At 37.1% G+C, this 16,748-nt stretch overlaps 1 protein-coding gene across 2 annotated transcripts; it reads right to left on the reverse strand.

The window, feature by feature from the left end:
- Positions 1-2,850: 2,850 nt before the first annotated feature.
- On the reverse strand, positions 2,851-16,427 carry LOC106884393 (DNA polymerase eta). 2 transcript variants are annotated; one of them, XM_089361078.1, is made up of 11 exons: positions 16,287-16,426; positions 15,356-15,492; positions 13,493-13,627; positions 11,251-11,486; positions 9,693-9,841; positions 8,295-8,398; positions 7,781-7,900; positions 6,651-6,774; positions 5,832-5,897; positions 5,245-5,423; positions 2,851-4,867 (listed from the first exon to the last, which is right to left on the reverse strand). In XM_089361078.1, the coding sequence occupies exons 2-11, from the start codon at positions 15,472-15,474 to the stop codon at positions 3,583-3,585; spliced, it is 2,517 nt and encodes an 838-aa protein (XP_089217204.1). In that variant the 5' UTR covers positions 15,475-15,492; positions 16,287-16,426; the 3' UTR covers positions 2,851-3,582. The 2 variants fall into 2 exon arrangements, with proteins under 2 accessions (XP_089217204.1, XP_089217205.1); XM_089361079.1 differs by lacking the exon at positions 15,356-15,492 and having other exon boundaries at positions 16,287-16,427.
- Positions 16,428-16,748: the final 321 nt, after the last annotated feature.

The following is a 16,748-nucleotide window of genomic DNA, read 5'->3' on the forward strand; positions in this document are numbered from 1 at the left end:
CATCCCATACCATCAGAACCATTGCATCTAGTATTTACTCAGCCAGTCTATTCCATAACAAAGGACAAAGCACAAAATACAACAGCATCCCATACCATCAGAACCATTGCATCTAGTATTTGTTCTACCAGTCTATTCTATAACAAAAGACAAAGCACAAAATACAACAATATCCCATACCATCAGAACCATTGCATCTAGTATTTGTTCTACCAGTCTATACTATAACAAAAGACAAAGCACAAAATACAACAGCATCCCATACCATCAGAACCATTGCATCTAGTATTTGTTCTACCAGTCTATACTATAACAAAGGAAAAAGCACAAAATACAACAGTATCCCATACCATCAGAACCATTGCATCTAGTATTTGTTCTACCAGTCTATACTATAACAAAAGACAAAGCACAAAATACAACAATATCCCATACCATCAGAACCATTGCATCTAGTATTTGTTCTACCAGTCTATACTATAACAAAAGACAAAGCACAAAATACAACAGCATCCCATACCATCAGAACCATTGCATCTAGTATTTGTTCTACCAGTCTATACTATAACAAAAGACAAAGCACAAAATACAACAGCATCCCATACCATCAGAACCATTGCATCTACTATTTTCTCATCTAGATAAGATGTAGAGTTGAAGGCAAGTCAAGGACGGTGCATGATATTTAAAAACCAGAGAAGTTATCACTTCCTTAAGAAGCAAAGTGAAAGTGCATCAGTTGAACATGCAGCAGTGGAATTTCCTGCAACATTGAAGATCAACAAAAACGGGATTCTTCCCAAGCAAATATTCGACGTAGATGAGACTGGATTATTCTGGAAGAAATTGTTGATTGGCTCAGCAACTAGCTGGCCCTGTGCCATCAAAAAATGACAGCTAATTGTGATATTTTGAATATAAAAAATGGTACAAAACCAAAGCACAAAATACAACGGTATCCCATACCATCAGAACCACTGCATGTGGTATCTGCTGTGCCAGTGCAATAGTCAACATTACAACAAAAGAAAGCTGAAAATATTGGAATGGCTCAATTTTGTTCCTGTTTTTCTTTCACATGTGCCTACTCATTAGATACCTCACACACTAACAGTGATGTGAACTTTTTGCAAGACAGGCTGCAATTTGTGTGTTTGGGATCATCCTGAAAATGGGGAGGCAAAAAACAAACATTCTAGATTAGTCCAGGTTTCCTTATTTCAAGAAAGACAAGAAAGCAGTAAAAACTTGTAGGAAAGTATGTCCTCTCTGTGTATGTGTGTGGAGAGGATGGTCTGACAGAACATGTGCACCAGATGTGCTTTACAAGATTTTGATCAGGAAATCTTTTCATTGAAGACACACCTTGCTCTGGCAGGCCGACTGAGATAACAGTGACAGAGAAGAGATTAACAGTGAAGGAGTTAAAGAAGACAAACCACCTTATATAGCCAGGATGATAACATTTTCCAAATAACCAATCTAACTATTGAAAACCATCTGCATTAATTTGTTTTTGTCAACAGGCTCCCTTTTGGTCTCACATCAAATGAATCATCTGTAACTATTTTTTTTTTCTTCACAAGAATGCTGACAGGGCACCAAAACAGATTGTCTATATCAAAGTGCAAACGAACATTACGATGGGGGGAGCACAGCGAACCACCGCAAACAACCTCCAAAGCTGTACTTCACTGAGAGGAGGTTATTCTTTCAATTTTGTGGGATTGAGAACATTGTCATCTTTTACATGGTTCATTCCACAAATAGCACCATCAGTTTGGATGTGTACTGCAACCAAAAGCATCAGGGTGAAAAAAAAGTATGGAAAACAAAATTTTGAGGCAGAAAATAATAAATAGTGGTTAAACTGGGGAGAAAAAAAAATATTTTAAGCTGGCAGTGGGGTGGGGACAAAAATATATTAAAAAAAAAAAAAAACAGAATTCAGGAAAATTTTTTTTTGCAAAACAGAATTTCTGATGAAGAGAACAACAAAAAAAACAAAAAACCTTTTGAATTTTTGAATGCAAAATTACAAATTCATCAGAAAGGCTTCAGTGTGAAGCACTATGATAGAGAGAGTGGTGGGGGATTGTGAAAGTATGAACGAGCAGTGAAGTGGGTATGAAATTATTTTCTCTAAAATCAAGGATCATGCGTTTCAAAATGTGAAATGCTATAACACAAGGACAAACAAAAAAAAAAGGTAGTGGCTGCTGCCATGAAGGCAAAATTGAAGGGAAGAGGAAGGAAGTGTTTAAAAAATTAAAATAAACACCACCCACCATGGTTTTGAACGCAAGATAAAAAAAAAAAAAAAAAAAAAAAAAAGCCACTGCCCACCATGGTTTTGAAATGTGGGATAAAAAAGACTCGTGTGACAGCTATTCTGGAAATTTGCCAATTAAGTGTAGCTTACAATGAAACTTTAGGGTTAGCTGTTAAAAAAAAAAAAAAAAAAAAAAAAAAAACTAAACTATTTTTGTAGGAATAAATTCTGAAACTCTGTTGTGCTGCATCCAGGATGGAAGCCACACTTGTTCAGTTAGCTTGGGCTCAATTTCCCTATATCTCTTTCCCAGACACCAAGCATTGACTTTTCCAGGATGGCTCAACAAAGAGACTCCTCAATAATTAGAGCATGCCCCCTTAGTTTCCATTTTTAAAGATTCGGATTATCACTGCAGATTGCCACTGTTCTGGTGACTTTTCAAAGGTCCAAGCTACCTGGCATAGTGGAGGCAAGTAGCTTAGTGGTTAGGGTGTTGGAATCATGATTAAGATTGTGGTGGTTTTCATCCAAGGACTGGGCAACACGCGTTCTTGAGCAAAAACACGTTACTCCAGTCTACTCAGCTGGCTAAAGTGAGTTATCTTGTGATGGACCAGTGTCCTGTCCAGGTGGGAATATGTACACCATGAAACCGGCCCTTAAGAATTGGTATGATTCGAGAAGGTAACTTTTAAGTTTACCTGGCATATGCATTAACCAGAGAATAACCAAGGAACAGACCAAGAACAAGATAGTTCGATAATAATCTATAGTTTCATTTGACCATGCTCGGGAATACAGGTGGAAAGTAACGGTAGCTGTGGAAGAGGTGCCTGGGTATCTTACTGCCATGACCTTTCGAGGAATAGTGGACAGACAAAATGGATGGATGGAATACTAAATCAGTATTTTTTTTAATCCATAGGGAAGAAGAGACTAGAGAATTGAAGAGGAGAGGGGGTTATTGAAGAGCAAGCGAGGGGAGAGACAAATTGCTGAGTTTAATTAAAGATGAAATGGTTTCAAAACTTGTCCAATAGCGTGGCCAAAATAAATTTGTTTTCTCATTAACAAAGAAAGGTGAGAGGAAAAAAATAAATAAAATTTTTGTGTGTGTGTGTGTAGGCATTTTGACAGTTTGAGAAACATTGCTCATAACAGGCTAAGTTAGTTGTGGTCTTTAACCAGGATTAAAACAAATTGAAGAAAAATAAATTATATTCATCTTATTAAATAACACATTATTCAATATTAATAAAAAAATCCCAATAAATAAATGAAATTAAATAAAATCTCAATATTTACAATCATTTCCGTTGGAAAAAAACTTCCAGTGTTTTCATGTTGGGATTGCTTTTAGGCTTTTTCTCTTTATTCCTAGCAGTTTGTATTTTCCTCTTTTGTGTTGGATTTGATGTTCTGTGATTTGGATTCCCACGAGTCATATTTCTGTCAACAGTTCTCTGTAGCTGCTGAGCAAAATGATAATCTTTGTGTTCCAGCAGGTCCCAAACAAGGATTTTCTTCATGCAGTCTTGACATTCTACATAATCCATCTCATCTCTTCTATCAGAATGCAATGAATAATCTGTAGAATGGCAAGAATCAATTGAGTCCTCATTAAAGACAGTCTGTTTGTCAAATGACAGCTTTTGAGAACAGGTTGACTTTTCCTGATAGGGAACAGATACAGTATCACTTCTTAAGCTCTCAGATGCATAAACTTCCTTGTCTTTCTCCTCCTCCTCCTCCTCATCAGTTACATAAATTACAGATACCTCATCTCCAGTAACATTACAAGTACCAGGAGCAGCAATACCATCTGAGGAATCACAAGATTTCAATGCAAAGTCTTCATTATAAACATCTGTATTTGAAGAATTTGAAATGTCTTCTGTGGTGGAAATGTTATCAAATTGAGTTGGAAATGAATTTTCAAAAACTCGTCCTTGGTGTCCAGGCTGGAGTAATTTTCCTTCACCAGTAAATGAACTGACCGGTTTTACTGAATAGTCTTTTAATTTTTGTATCTCAGTTTGTTTCATTGCAAAGAAGCTACTCGTGTGTTCACTTTCAGCCTCATCTCTCTCACTGGAAATTCCATTGGCATCAGGTGAAGAACCACTAGGTTTTAAAACTCCACTAAAAGATTTAGAAAAAGAATTTTCCAAAACTTTCCGTGAAAAGAAACCTTCAATTGTATCTTTATTAAGTCTATTATTATCATTATCAGCATTCACAGGAAGCTCTGAGATGGTACTTGAACAATTTATTTGTCTTTGGTTTGAAGATGATGGCTCAATTTGTGAAACTTCAATGCTCTTTAAATATGATGTTAAAGTGTTATTCTGTGATATAAGAGACTGCTTCTTGATAGATTTTGAGTTGGAGGTCTTAAGCATCTTTTGGCTAAAGCCGTCAGTTTCTGTCTGTTGGTTTAGTAAGTTAATGCCGTTGGCCACGAAGGATGACCTCACAGCTTGAGTATTGCTTATTTGTTTTTTAATGAGAGCAGAAATACTGCCAGTCTGAACAGAAGGAATATCGACAAATTTTCCTACTGAAATACTAAGCATCAGAATTGGAGGTGACCTGATAATGAAACGAAAAAAAAAAGAAAAAAAAAAAAGGGATATCTTTAGAAGTAAAAATGATTGAGTTTATATTCAACAGCATAAATTTCAAGGTGTCAACAATATGGACAAAGAGGGAAGGCACATGAGAAAGGTATAAATGGCATACAATCTCATTCTATCTTGTCTTATAAATAAGAGGGGTTTTGTCTATGTAAGGACTGAATATTGTCACAGAAATAGGATAGAAATTCTAAGCCACATTTGTGTTATAAGTTATTTCATTATCATTTATCTTTTTCTTTTTTTCCCCCTAGCCCTGTCCTGCTCAAAAACACTTGTTATTTATACCCAGCCTTGAAGGGTTAAATGAGAAACAAAAATCATGTCACTTACCATGATGCTTGATGTGGAGGGCTTAGATTGAATTGTTGCAGCAGAGAAAACGCACAATTAGCAATTTTCTCAGCACTGTATTGCACAACTGCTGTTGTACGACTGCTTGATTGAATTGTTTGATTAACGGGACTTTGGAATCGAAGACTGGTAATCATTGATGTTGCAGTTCGTTTATTCTAAAAACATTGAAAAATTAACATTGAAAAATGAAACTAATTTATTTTATTCAGACTTAATTTGTTTAATGCATCCCAGTTTTTTGAAAACCGTACAATGTGTCTCTGTCTGTTGTGAAATGGTATGGCACGGCTGTGTGGTAAGAGGCTTGCTACCAAACCACATGGTTCAGTGTTCAGTCACACTGCATGATATCTTGGGTAAGTGTTTACTATAGCCTCAGGCTCACCAAAGCCCTGAGTGGATTTGGTAGGCGGAAACTGAAAGAAGCCCATCATGTATATGTGTGCGTATGTGTGTCCGTTTGTCCCCCCACCCAACCATTATCGGTTGACAACTGATGTTGGTGTGTTTACGTCATTAAATGATGATGATGAATTTGTCAGACAATTTCAGGATGAACTTACATTTTCTTTATCTTTAATTAGCCTTTCTTCAACTTCTGTAGCCAGTTGTTTCAACCAATGTTTCACCTGGAATAAACGAACAGAAGAAAAAAAAAAAAGTAAAAATCTCAGAGTCCACATTCTGCTTCATAAAACAAACTTTACATATTCTACATTATATCTCGTATCTTACTTGTTTCAGTCATTGCACTGTGGTCATGCTGGGGCACCACCTTGAAAAATTCTTAGTCGAATGAATTATCCCCAGTACTTATTTATTTTAAAGCCTAGTACTTATTCTGTCAGGGTCTCTTGCTGAACTGCTAAGTTACAAGGACATAAACACACCAACACCGGTTGTCAAGCAATGGAGGGGGACAAACAGAAACAAAGTCGCATACACGCACATACATATATACAACGGTTTTCTTTCAGTTTCCACCGACCAAATCCACAGTAGTGCCTCAGCCTAACCAAAGCCTTGTGAGTGGTAGATGGAAACTGAAAGAAGCCAGTCGTATATATGTATATATGTGTGCCTTTGTGTCCGTCCCCTCACCATCTCTTGACAATTGATGCTGGTGTGTTTACGCCCCTGTAACTTAGCGGTTCGGTAAAAGAGACTGATAGAATAAGTACTAGGCTTACAAAGAATGTCCCCGTGGTTGGTTCTTTCAACTAAAACCCTTTAAGGCAGTGCTCCAACATAGCCACAGTCAATGACAAACAAGAATAAAAGAATTACTTTTATTTTAACCATTTATCTATTCCTCTACCTGTCTAGTCATTAAATGATTTATATGTTCACACACACGAATTTCTCAATATAAAATGTCTTACCTTGTCTCTTGTGTCTAAAGCAGATTTACCTAGAAAGTTCTTGCTGCATCCTATTGATTTTGGAACTTGTCTTGCTGTCACTGTTTCATTATCAAATCCTCGACAAAGCGCGTGAAGCCAGGTTCTAAAATAAACAAATTTTTCTTTGGTGGTCATTCAATTTAACACAGATTGTAGCTCAAAGCCAATCTAACAACTACGTTATTTCTAGAAACTTCCTACAAAGTCAATCTATCAAGTGTGTACATGTGCACACGAGTTCATATTTTTTGTCTTTAAAATGTTCACTGATTGTTAACCATGGTCTCACAAGTCAAACAAACAACGCCATTTGTTTGCAGTCCACTACAAAAGAACATCCATGATCAACATGGGATTTTTCTAGAAAGGCTTGTTCATGAAGTGATGTTTCCAATTTACTGTATAACTATGTCTAGGTTGTCTGTTGTTCAATAAGCAAGATCATTACTTTATTTTGAAACCGGTGGAGGTTGGCATCAGGAAGGACACCAAGAAGAGAAGGCTCTACCCCAACGCAAGCTCATCTGATCCCTGCAGCAATGGAAAAGTAGATGCACCAATGATGATGATTTTTAGCTTATATCTCCAGCAGCTAATTGAAGTATGGCACAAAGCCAAATGAGATTAATGCATTACATCCTTGTAAACTTAGCAGTTTGGTAAAAAATAAGTACTGGGGTCAATTCGTTCGACTAAAAGTTCTTCAAGGCAGTGCCCCAGCATGGCCGCAGTCTAATGACTGAAACAAGAAAAAGATATCTATACACACACTACTGTGTACGTGTCTGATTTCTTGTCTTTACATGCTTGCTTCTGTAAACAAAACAGCCTTGCTTCCCAACCACAACATGGTTTCGAGTTCAAACCTGCTGCATAGAATCTTGGGTAGACCAAAACCTGGTGAGTGCATACATGCATGTGTCTTCCTGTCTTGGCATTCCGTATTAGTTGTAAATGAGTGTCACTGTCACACAAGCAGTATCGTCCATTTCCAGTATTCTACAAAGAAATGTCTGGCCATGGGGAAATATTAGTTAGCTTGGAAATAGGCGAGAGTCGGCAACAAGAAGGGCTAAGATGGTGTCTATGAATATCAAAAGGTTTCTTACCCCGTTTTACTTCCATAAATGTCTATCAGGTGTTCTTTGGAGAACTGCCATAAATCAGACATCATTTCTATTCCATGGTCACGTTTTAAGTCATCACCAAATTTACCGCCAAGGTTACGGCTGCAAAAAGAAAACCCAGGAAAAAAAAATATCAGAAAGTGTAGGAGTAGGGGGAGAGAGAAGCTACAGACCTATTCACAAAGATACCAACTGTGTTATCTTTAGAGACTGACATAGCAGAATATCAAAACTTGTATTTGGCTGGTATTCGTTTTTATCAACCGTAATTAATATTCTTTTCTACTCTAGGTACAAGTCCCCCTAATGAATATTGACTGAATATTTACCCAAATATTGATGGCATAACAAGTTTAGATCGAATTAAATGGAATTAATATAATAACTCGACTGGTAACTTATTTCATCAACCCCCAAAGAGAGGAAAAGCAAAATCAAACTCTGTGAGATCCGAACTCAAATATTATAACAAATGAAATCAAAAGAGATGCCTTACACTTTGCTTATCGGCATTGTTTTGAAAAGTTCTTCAACAGCTGAATGTGGCAGAACTGTCTGTTGATTTGGTTTATGAAGACCAGCTGCTAATTTAGACAACATCTGATGAAGATGGAATCAAGAAAGAAAGAAAAGACAAATACTGATTTATTTAATTTCACCAATTAATATTGCATCAGTAGTTAGAAATAATTTCATTAAATTAACAATTAATTCTTAAATTCTTTAAAACTTTTACTTTTTCAGTCATTGCACTGTGGTCTGGACACCGCTCCGTGGGGGGGTCTTAATTAAACAAACCAAGGCAGTACATTTTTTTTTTATAAATCTGATACTTAGTTTATTGCTGTTCTTTGCCAAACTGCTAAGTTATAGTGATGTAAACAAACCAATACTGGTGATCAAGTGATAATGAGGAAACAAATACAATGAGAAACACTCACATACGATGGACTTATTAACCCATCTACGATGGCATTTAGAGTATGGTCTGTATTCAAGGACCTGTGTGTATATGTGCGTACATGCATGTGTGTACGCGTGCATGTATGCTTATGTGTCTATACAGTAGGCCCTGTCTGTGCCTATAGTGTAGACACTCTCACACAGGGCCTACTGTACACACACACACACACATAGGCCCACCACACCATTATACTATAGAGGCTACACTCATACATGAAAAGGTTATTTTACAGAAAAGTTACACAAAGCAGTTGAAGGGTAAAAAAAAAAAAAGCATTTTAAATAACACTTTCGCTGACAACAAAGAAAGGTCAGCACATTTGACCTCATTTAGGGCCTCCATAATAAGAGGAAGTTATCTTCAGACTGGAGAGACTGAGAACGCTTATCAGAGTAGACTTCATTAACCCCTTCGATAGCAACTCCCACTCCTGAAACAAATCTTCCAGTTTTAGAGTGATCTAATTATAACCTTCCATCAAAATGTTAATTTATTTCAAACACCATCATAATAATCCTTTTTACTAAACGTAAAAAGCCTGAAATTTTGGTGGGAGAAGATAAATCAATTACATCAACAACAGTGTTCCACTGGTACCTATTTTACTGATCCCGAAAAGATGAAAAGTAAAGTCAACCTCAGCAGGATTTGAACTCAGAATATGATTGAAATGCTGATCAGAATTTTGCACAGTGTGCTTGATTCTGCCAGCTTGCTGTCTTAGGCACCATCATAATATTGGAGCTCTTTTATCAAATCCATTATCTCAAAAATTACTTGAAAGAAAGGCTTTGTAGGTCTACGGAAATATAGTAATAAAAGAACTCAAGGCACAAAGAGCAGGTCAAGGGTGCAAAAACAGGCAACAGGTTACCTTCCAATGCCTATCAGTATAGATTAGGAACTCACAAAATTATGTTAATGACTTACTTTATTGCGGGAGATCCCAGCCGAACAGCTAAAGCCAGTCTGTTTGTGGACAGCTGCTCTCATTTCTTCAACAATCACAGCACCGACAGCAAGTTTAATATCCTCAAACTGCACGCTTGACAACCACCATAACAGATCGTTTTTGCAATCTGAAACAGAGAGGATTGGTACACAATACATTCACACTGTGTGTGTGTGTGTGTGTGTGTGTGTGTGTGTATATATATATATATATTCGAAACGCCTAGTTTTAGAATAGAGGCAACTGATGAAGAATTAATCCAAGTGGCTATTTGTTTTTCTATGTGTTCGTTCCGTTGTCTGTAGTTCATTTTTCTAACGTCCTGTACCCGAATATGCATCTATATACACATGTAGATGTAAGTATGTACATATATGTGTGTATACATGCTTATATATCCGTTGCATTATTATTATTATTATTATATATATATATATATATATATATATATATATACACCTACAGAGTCAGCCCTGAATGTTGGTAATAAATGGAGAAGAGTGATTAAGTGAAGTAATATAATTTGAAGTTGCCAAGTTTATATTTTGGCCAATTTTGCCACTCCTCAGCCTCTCAAGTTGTTTACTTAAGCCACTCCACTTTTGTATATTTAATTGTTCCCAATCATAATACCAGTAAACAGGAAAAAAAAAGTTGCATTGAATACAAAGAAAGATCAAGTAGAACCAGCTGGGTGGGGGGAAAAAAGTAGCTTTCCTGGTAAATAAAATTTTGTTGTTTAAAGTAGATTTAAAAAAATTTCATTTTCTAAATATTGAGGAGGCAGGCATGGCTATGTTGTTGAGAAGCTTCCTTCTCAACTACATGGCTTTGGGTTCAGTTCTGCTGCATGGAAGCTTGGACAAATTTCATTTACTATAGCCCCAGGCCAACCAAAGCCTTGAGTGGATTTGGTAGATAGGAACTGTGTGGAAGACCATCATTTAACGTACATCACTTCTAAGCATAAAATGAAAGGTGTGTACACACGTGCATGCATGTGCAGTGTTGTCTGTCTTAACGTTGTGATCGTTGAAAACAAATGTGGGACTGAACCTAAAAACCATCTGGTTAGAAAGCAAGTTACTTAACCACACAGCTGGAACAAATACCACTAGGAACTTTATTTGATGCTCTAATGACTAGCAATTCACTGCCTTATAATTTAACCATTTCTACTCAGTCATACAAGTCTAAACATAGGAGCAGCAATGAAGCATACATCTACATGTAGTCTGTCATGACAAAGTCAAGAAAGAGCAGCATAGAATATTTATCTTCAGTGTGTATCAAGAGGAAATGTTGAACTCGCTATCACAAGCTCACCAAAACACTCCTCAAATTTACAACGCTACACCTGTTTACTGCAAAGAAACTGCTTGTATATCACAGTAACTATCTATAGACAAACCAGTACTTCCCAGTGGCCTAGCCTGCCAAGATCTGAATGTTTGGCCATTACCTTAAACATGTCCAATTTTGATGTCTTGCTTTACTTTGTTAAATGAACAAGAAAATTTGGAAAAAGGGGCTTACTTTTTGACATATCTGTTTTGTTAGAAGACTTATTATCTTCTGTTGACTCCCAACCAATGACATGCGTGTTAGTCAGTTGGTCTGCAAATGATGTAATGCAAGTCACATCGACAGTCTTCATTCTCTCGTCTACTATCTTTGTCAGGTCTAGATAAGCCTCGTCTATACTGGCTCTCTCCACACACTGGCAGAATTGACAGAAAACATCAATGACCTCAGCTCCAGCTTCCCTGTACCTAAATGAGATGGAAGGGAAAAAATATTAAAAGAAACAAAGAAAATACAAATATAACAGGGCTCTTGAGCATTGTTATTTAACATCCATTTTTCCATGCTTGCATGGGTCAGACGGAATTTGTAGAGGAAGATTTTTTACAGCTGGATGCCTTCCCTGGCACCAAACCTCACCTCTCATTTTCAAATTGATAAAATAAGTACCAGTTGAGCATTGGAGTCAATATTATCAACTAACCTCTTCCCCACAAAATTTCAGGCCTTGTGCCCATTGTAGGAAGTATTATTTAATATCATTATTATTAAAAGGGCAGCAAGCTGACAGAACCATTAACATGCCTGGCAAAATGCTTAGCAGCATTTTGTCGAGTTCTATGTTCTGAGTTCAAATACCACGAAGATAGACTTTGGCTCTCATTCTTTTGGGGTTGATAAATTAAGTACTGAGTTCCTTTCGAGCGTTGGGCCTGATGGAGGCAAAGTGACTGAGTTCCTTTCGAGCATTGGTTAGCGTTAGGAAGGGTATCCAGGTGTAGAAAACCATGCCAAATCAGACTGGAGTCTGGCGCAGCCTTCCAGTGTGCCAGCATGGACAACGGACATTAAATGATGATGAAACACTAGGGTTGACGTAATCGACTAGTGCTCAACCCTGAAATTTCAGGCCCTGTGCCTTTAGTAGAAAGGATTATAATTATTATTATTATTATTTAAAAGATGGTGTAAGGTGGCGAGCTGGCAGAGTTGTTAGCACACCATGTGAAATGCTTAGTAGTATTTTGTCTGTTACTATGTTCTGAGTCGATTATATTGACCCCAGTGAATAACTGGTACTTAATTTATCGACCCTGAAAGAATGAAAGGCAAAGTATTAATTGAAAACTGGAGGCAGTGTAATTGGCTAGTTCCTCTCTCAAAATTGCCAGAACAGACAATGGAGCCTGGTGAAGCACCTGGCCTTACCAGCTCCAGTCAAATTGTCCATCCCATACCAGCGTGGAAAACGGATGTTAAATGTAACGAATGATGTGTATTTGACCAATCCCAGAAAAATAAGTCACTAATTTGTATCAAATAAATCCAGTAGCTTCTAGAAATGAGCAACTAATTTGCACTTTCTGCCAACCAAATCCACTAACAAGGCTTTAGTCAACTCGAGAATATTGTACAAGACATTTGCTCAAGGTGCTGTGACATAGGGCTGAAACCAAGACCACATGGTCAGGAGAGCATCAGAACTAATATGTCTGCTCAAGGGTTTGCAGCCAAACATATGCACAATAATGCAAATATGTAAACTTTCAGAGCCAACTCAACCGCACAGTGTCTTCTATGACATCACCATTTAATGCCACAACACACAAGTGGAGTTTGGACAGCTCCATGTCAAACTGCCCTACGCAAGCCAGCATGGAAAGCAAACTTTAAATGATGAAAATCATGATCTCCATGCTGGCAGGAGTCAGATATTCTTGGAAATACATGGTTTCAGAAAAGAGAGCCTTGATCAAGTAAACCAATGGCCAAAAGTGTTCTGGTGTCATGACCATCTTATCTTTAGAGCGTTAGGCTCACAACCACGAGGTAGTGAGTTCAATTTCCAGACCAGGCTGTGAGTTGTGTTCTTAAGCAAGACACTTTATTCCACATTGCTCCAGTTCACTCAGCTGAAGAAATAAGTTGCAACGTCACTTGTGCTAAGCTGTATCGGCCCCTTTGCTTCTCCCTTGGATAACATCGGTGGTGTGGAGAAGGGAGGCTGGCATGCAAGGGTGAATGCTGGTCTTCCACAAACAACCATGCCAGACTTGTGCCTCGGAGGGTAACCTTCTAGGTGCAATCCCATAGTCATTCATGAATGTCTTAAGATGGTAGTATTTGAGGAGATTTAGTTATTTCTAGCAGGTCAGGTGACCACCATGTTGGTCCTCATTAACAAAATGGCCATGAAAAAAGTTAAAGATCTCTTATGCTTCGACAGTTATAGTAATGTTAGTAATAGACTTACTTAGTAAGGTCTGCTTTCCCTCTTAATTCTGGAATTCGTGGTAGCAGAATGTCTGGACACTTGGCTTTGGCATCTTCAGCTGTCATGCCTCGTTTAACACCAAATGCTCGGGCTTCATAGCTGACAGCAATGATTCTGTTGAAAAATAAATATATTTAGATTACACTTATGTATTTTATTTTGTAAGATTCCTGATGTGAAATCGTGTGTTGAAATATTATTATACTTGGGGGTGATCATATTTTCCCAATTAAACACATGCACTATACTGCATGAGTTTAATTAGCAAAATATAGCTGTCTCCAAGCATAATAGATTTGACGAGCTGGCAGAATCGTTAGTGCGCTGGGCAAAATGCTTAGCAGTATTTCGTCTGCCGTTACATTCTGAGTTCAAATTCCGCCAATGTCGACTTTGCCTTTCATCCTTTCAGGGGTCGATAAATTCAATACCAGTTACGCACTGGGGTCAATGTAATCGACTTAATTCCTTGTGGGCAATAAAGAAATAAGAATCGTTAGCATGCTGAGCAAGATGCTTTGCAGCATTTGGTCCAAGGTCAGCTTTGCCTCTCATCCTTTCGGGGTCAATGAAATCAGTACCAGTTATATACTGGTACTGATGTAATCAACTATCCCTCCAAAATTTCAGGTTTTGTGCCTTTAACAGAAAGGAACATTTTGCCGAACCGCTAAGTTACGGGGACGTAAACACACCAGCATCGGTTGTCAAGTGATGTTGGGGGGACAAACACATTATATATATATAAATATATACGACAGGCTTCTTTTAGTTTCCGTCTACCAAATCCACTCACAAGGCTTTGGTCGGCCCGAGGCCATAGTAGAAGACACCTGTTCAAGGTTCCACTCAGTGGGACTGAACCCAGAACCTGCGCCTATACATTTTTTTTTCAATTTCCATGTAAAAAATATTTTTATTATCCATTTTGAATCTTTTTATAAGGAGGAATAAGTACACAAATTATTTTAGATCAGTTATGAAGTTACTGATAGAAATGCTAGCTACTGTTAGTTAATGATAGAAAACAGGAATAACATCATGAATGAAGTATTTCAGGCTGGAAATGAGTGGCAGATACTTCAGAGTACAGTAAATGTATATTTTCGTTCAAATATATATTTACTAGACATTTCTGAACGAAAATATGCAGGATAATATGTTAAGAAGTTAATTTAAAAAACGTGAATAAATAAGCATTACATTTGACAGACTCACCTGAATGCTAAAGGATTAAAGCAATGAAACGACAAAATTGCTAGAGTACCGGGGGGGAAAATAAAAATGCTTCCTATGATATTTCTTCTGAATCTTTACATAGAGTTGAAATCCCACCAAGACTAAAACAATGAAAAATTAAATGGCATAACTACAGAGTTGTACCCCCTCCCCCACCGAATTTTCAGAAAAATGAATATATTTTAATGAAATTTTCTATGCATATATTATTTATTAGGTAGATTCCGAATATACAAAAATGTTCAGTGAAAGTGTTTTGGGATGGGGGTGGGGGACAATTTTCGGAAATTCCACCAGAGTCCACTTAAATTCCTCTTAACTTCCAGGAAAATGAATATTTTTTCGTGAAATTTTCTACAAATATACCTTGATGTATGTACATTTCGAGCATGTAGGAATTTTGAAGGAAACAATTGCAGGTTATTTTTGAGAAGTGTTCCCCACTCGGTGGTGTCTCGGAGCAAGTCGTCCATATTTGTTTCATTTTTCTCTATTATGTGCGTATCGGGGTTAGGGTTAGGGTTAGGGTTAGGGTTAAGGTTAGGTAACTCTGTAGTTATGCCAAATAAATAAATAGAAATGTTTTAAATTTATTTTACTTACACTCCACGCTGGGTATATTGTACAACAGCACATGGTTTGCCTTTTAGGGAAGGATTGTAACGCTGTTCAACTTGCACAAAGAAGCAATCCATATCGACCAGTGCAATAACATGGCCCATGGTGAAGACAGGTAAATTCTAGAATAGATAATATATTCAATCATTATTATAATTTTTACAAAACCTGTGTCAATAACAGAACTTCCACTTTGGATCACAACTCACCACCGTCTATGTATGTATATGTGTGTGTGTGTGTTTGTCCCCCATAACAGGTATTGGTGTGTTTACGTCCTAGTGCTTATTCTATCGGCAAAAAGGACCGATAGAATTAGAACTAGACTTTAAAAAAAAGTAAGTCTTGGGATCGAATTGATCGACTAAAACTTTTCAAGGCGGTTCCCCAGCTTGAAACAAGTAAAAGAATGTATAAAACTATAACAATTAAAAACAAACCAAGAGGAATGTATGTCTATTTTTGAGATGAACCCAACAACTTTTGGCAATGCTTACACAAGTGTACACCCTCCTCGTAACGTTCAGAAAAACATACGTTTCAAGGAAATCTTATACAAATACCTTTCATGATTATATCAGAATTTAATGGGGGGGGGGGGGGAACGGTGGGCGCGCAGACAGAAATTCTGACACACAAAATACAAGTTGAAATTTTGAAAAAATCGTAGTGCTCCAGTATGTGCACACGCACACAAATGTTTGTTTTTTTTACATTAAATTACAATATAATTGTAATTGAGAAGTATTTGTAGAATAATTTCATTAAAAAATAACCATTTTTCCGTAAGTTGTGAAGAAATAAAATCGAAAAACACTTACGTAAGCATGCTCAGCTTACCTTACTTTTATCACCATATAAACAATAAAATCTGTAAAAAAAAAATAATAAAAAGGAAAATTTCATTTCAACATACCTCTATCTGCTTATAGAATTATGCCTGTGTTCTTGGTTTTTTATTTATGCCATTTCATTTGACATGGTGTTAAATTTTCTTCGACCGATATCCAACTGCCACGACAATGTTTCAGAATTTAATTTCCCGCGCATTTCTCTGTATTTACGACACATAGAGGCCAGGAAAGAGAAAAGGTTATTCTATGCGTTAGCCAATTATAATATCTGTTGCAAGTGACTCACGTAGTGTGTCTAAATAATTTTAAAAAAATTTTTTTATATATACTTCATTTACCTTTACAATAAATGATTTACATACAATATATTAACATAAATTAGATTGGGGCGTTTCCTATTACATGTTTAACGGGTACTACTAAAGCAGCACGGACCCGAACGCGCAGTCGCGCTAGCTAGTTTTGAGTGGTCGATCCTAACCCACCGCGTGTGCAAATGAATACGTGTTTAGGGTTAGGGTTAG

Source organism: Octopus bimaculoides, chromosome 12 (assembly GCF_046866305.1).
Source record: "Octopus bimaculoides isolate indiv1 chromosome 12, ASM4686630v1, whole genome shotgun sequence".
NCBI lineage: Eukaryota > Metazoa > Mollusca > Cephalopoda > Octopoda > Octopodidae > Octopus > Octopus bimaculoides.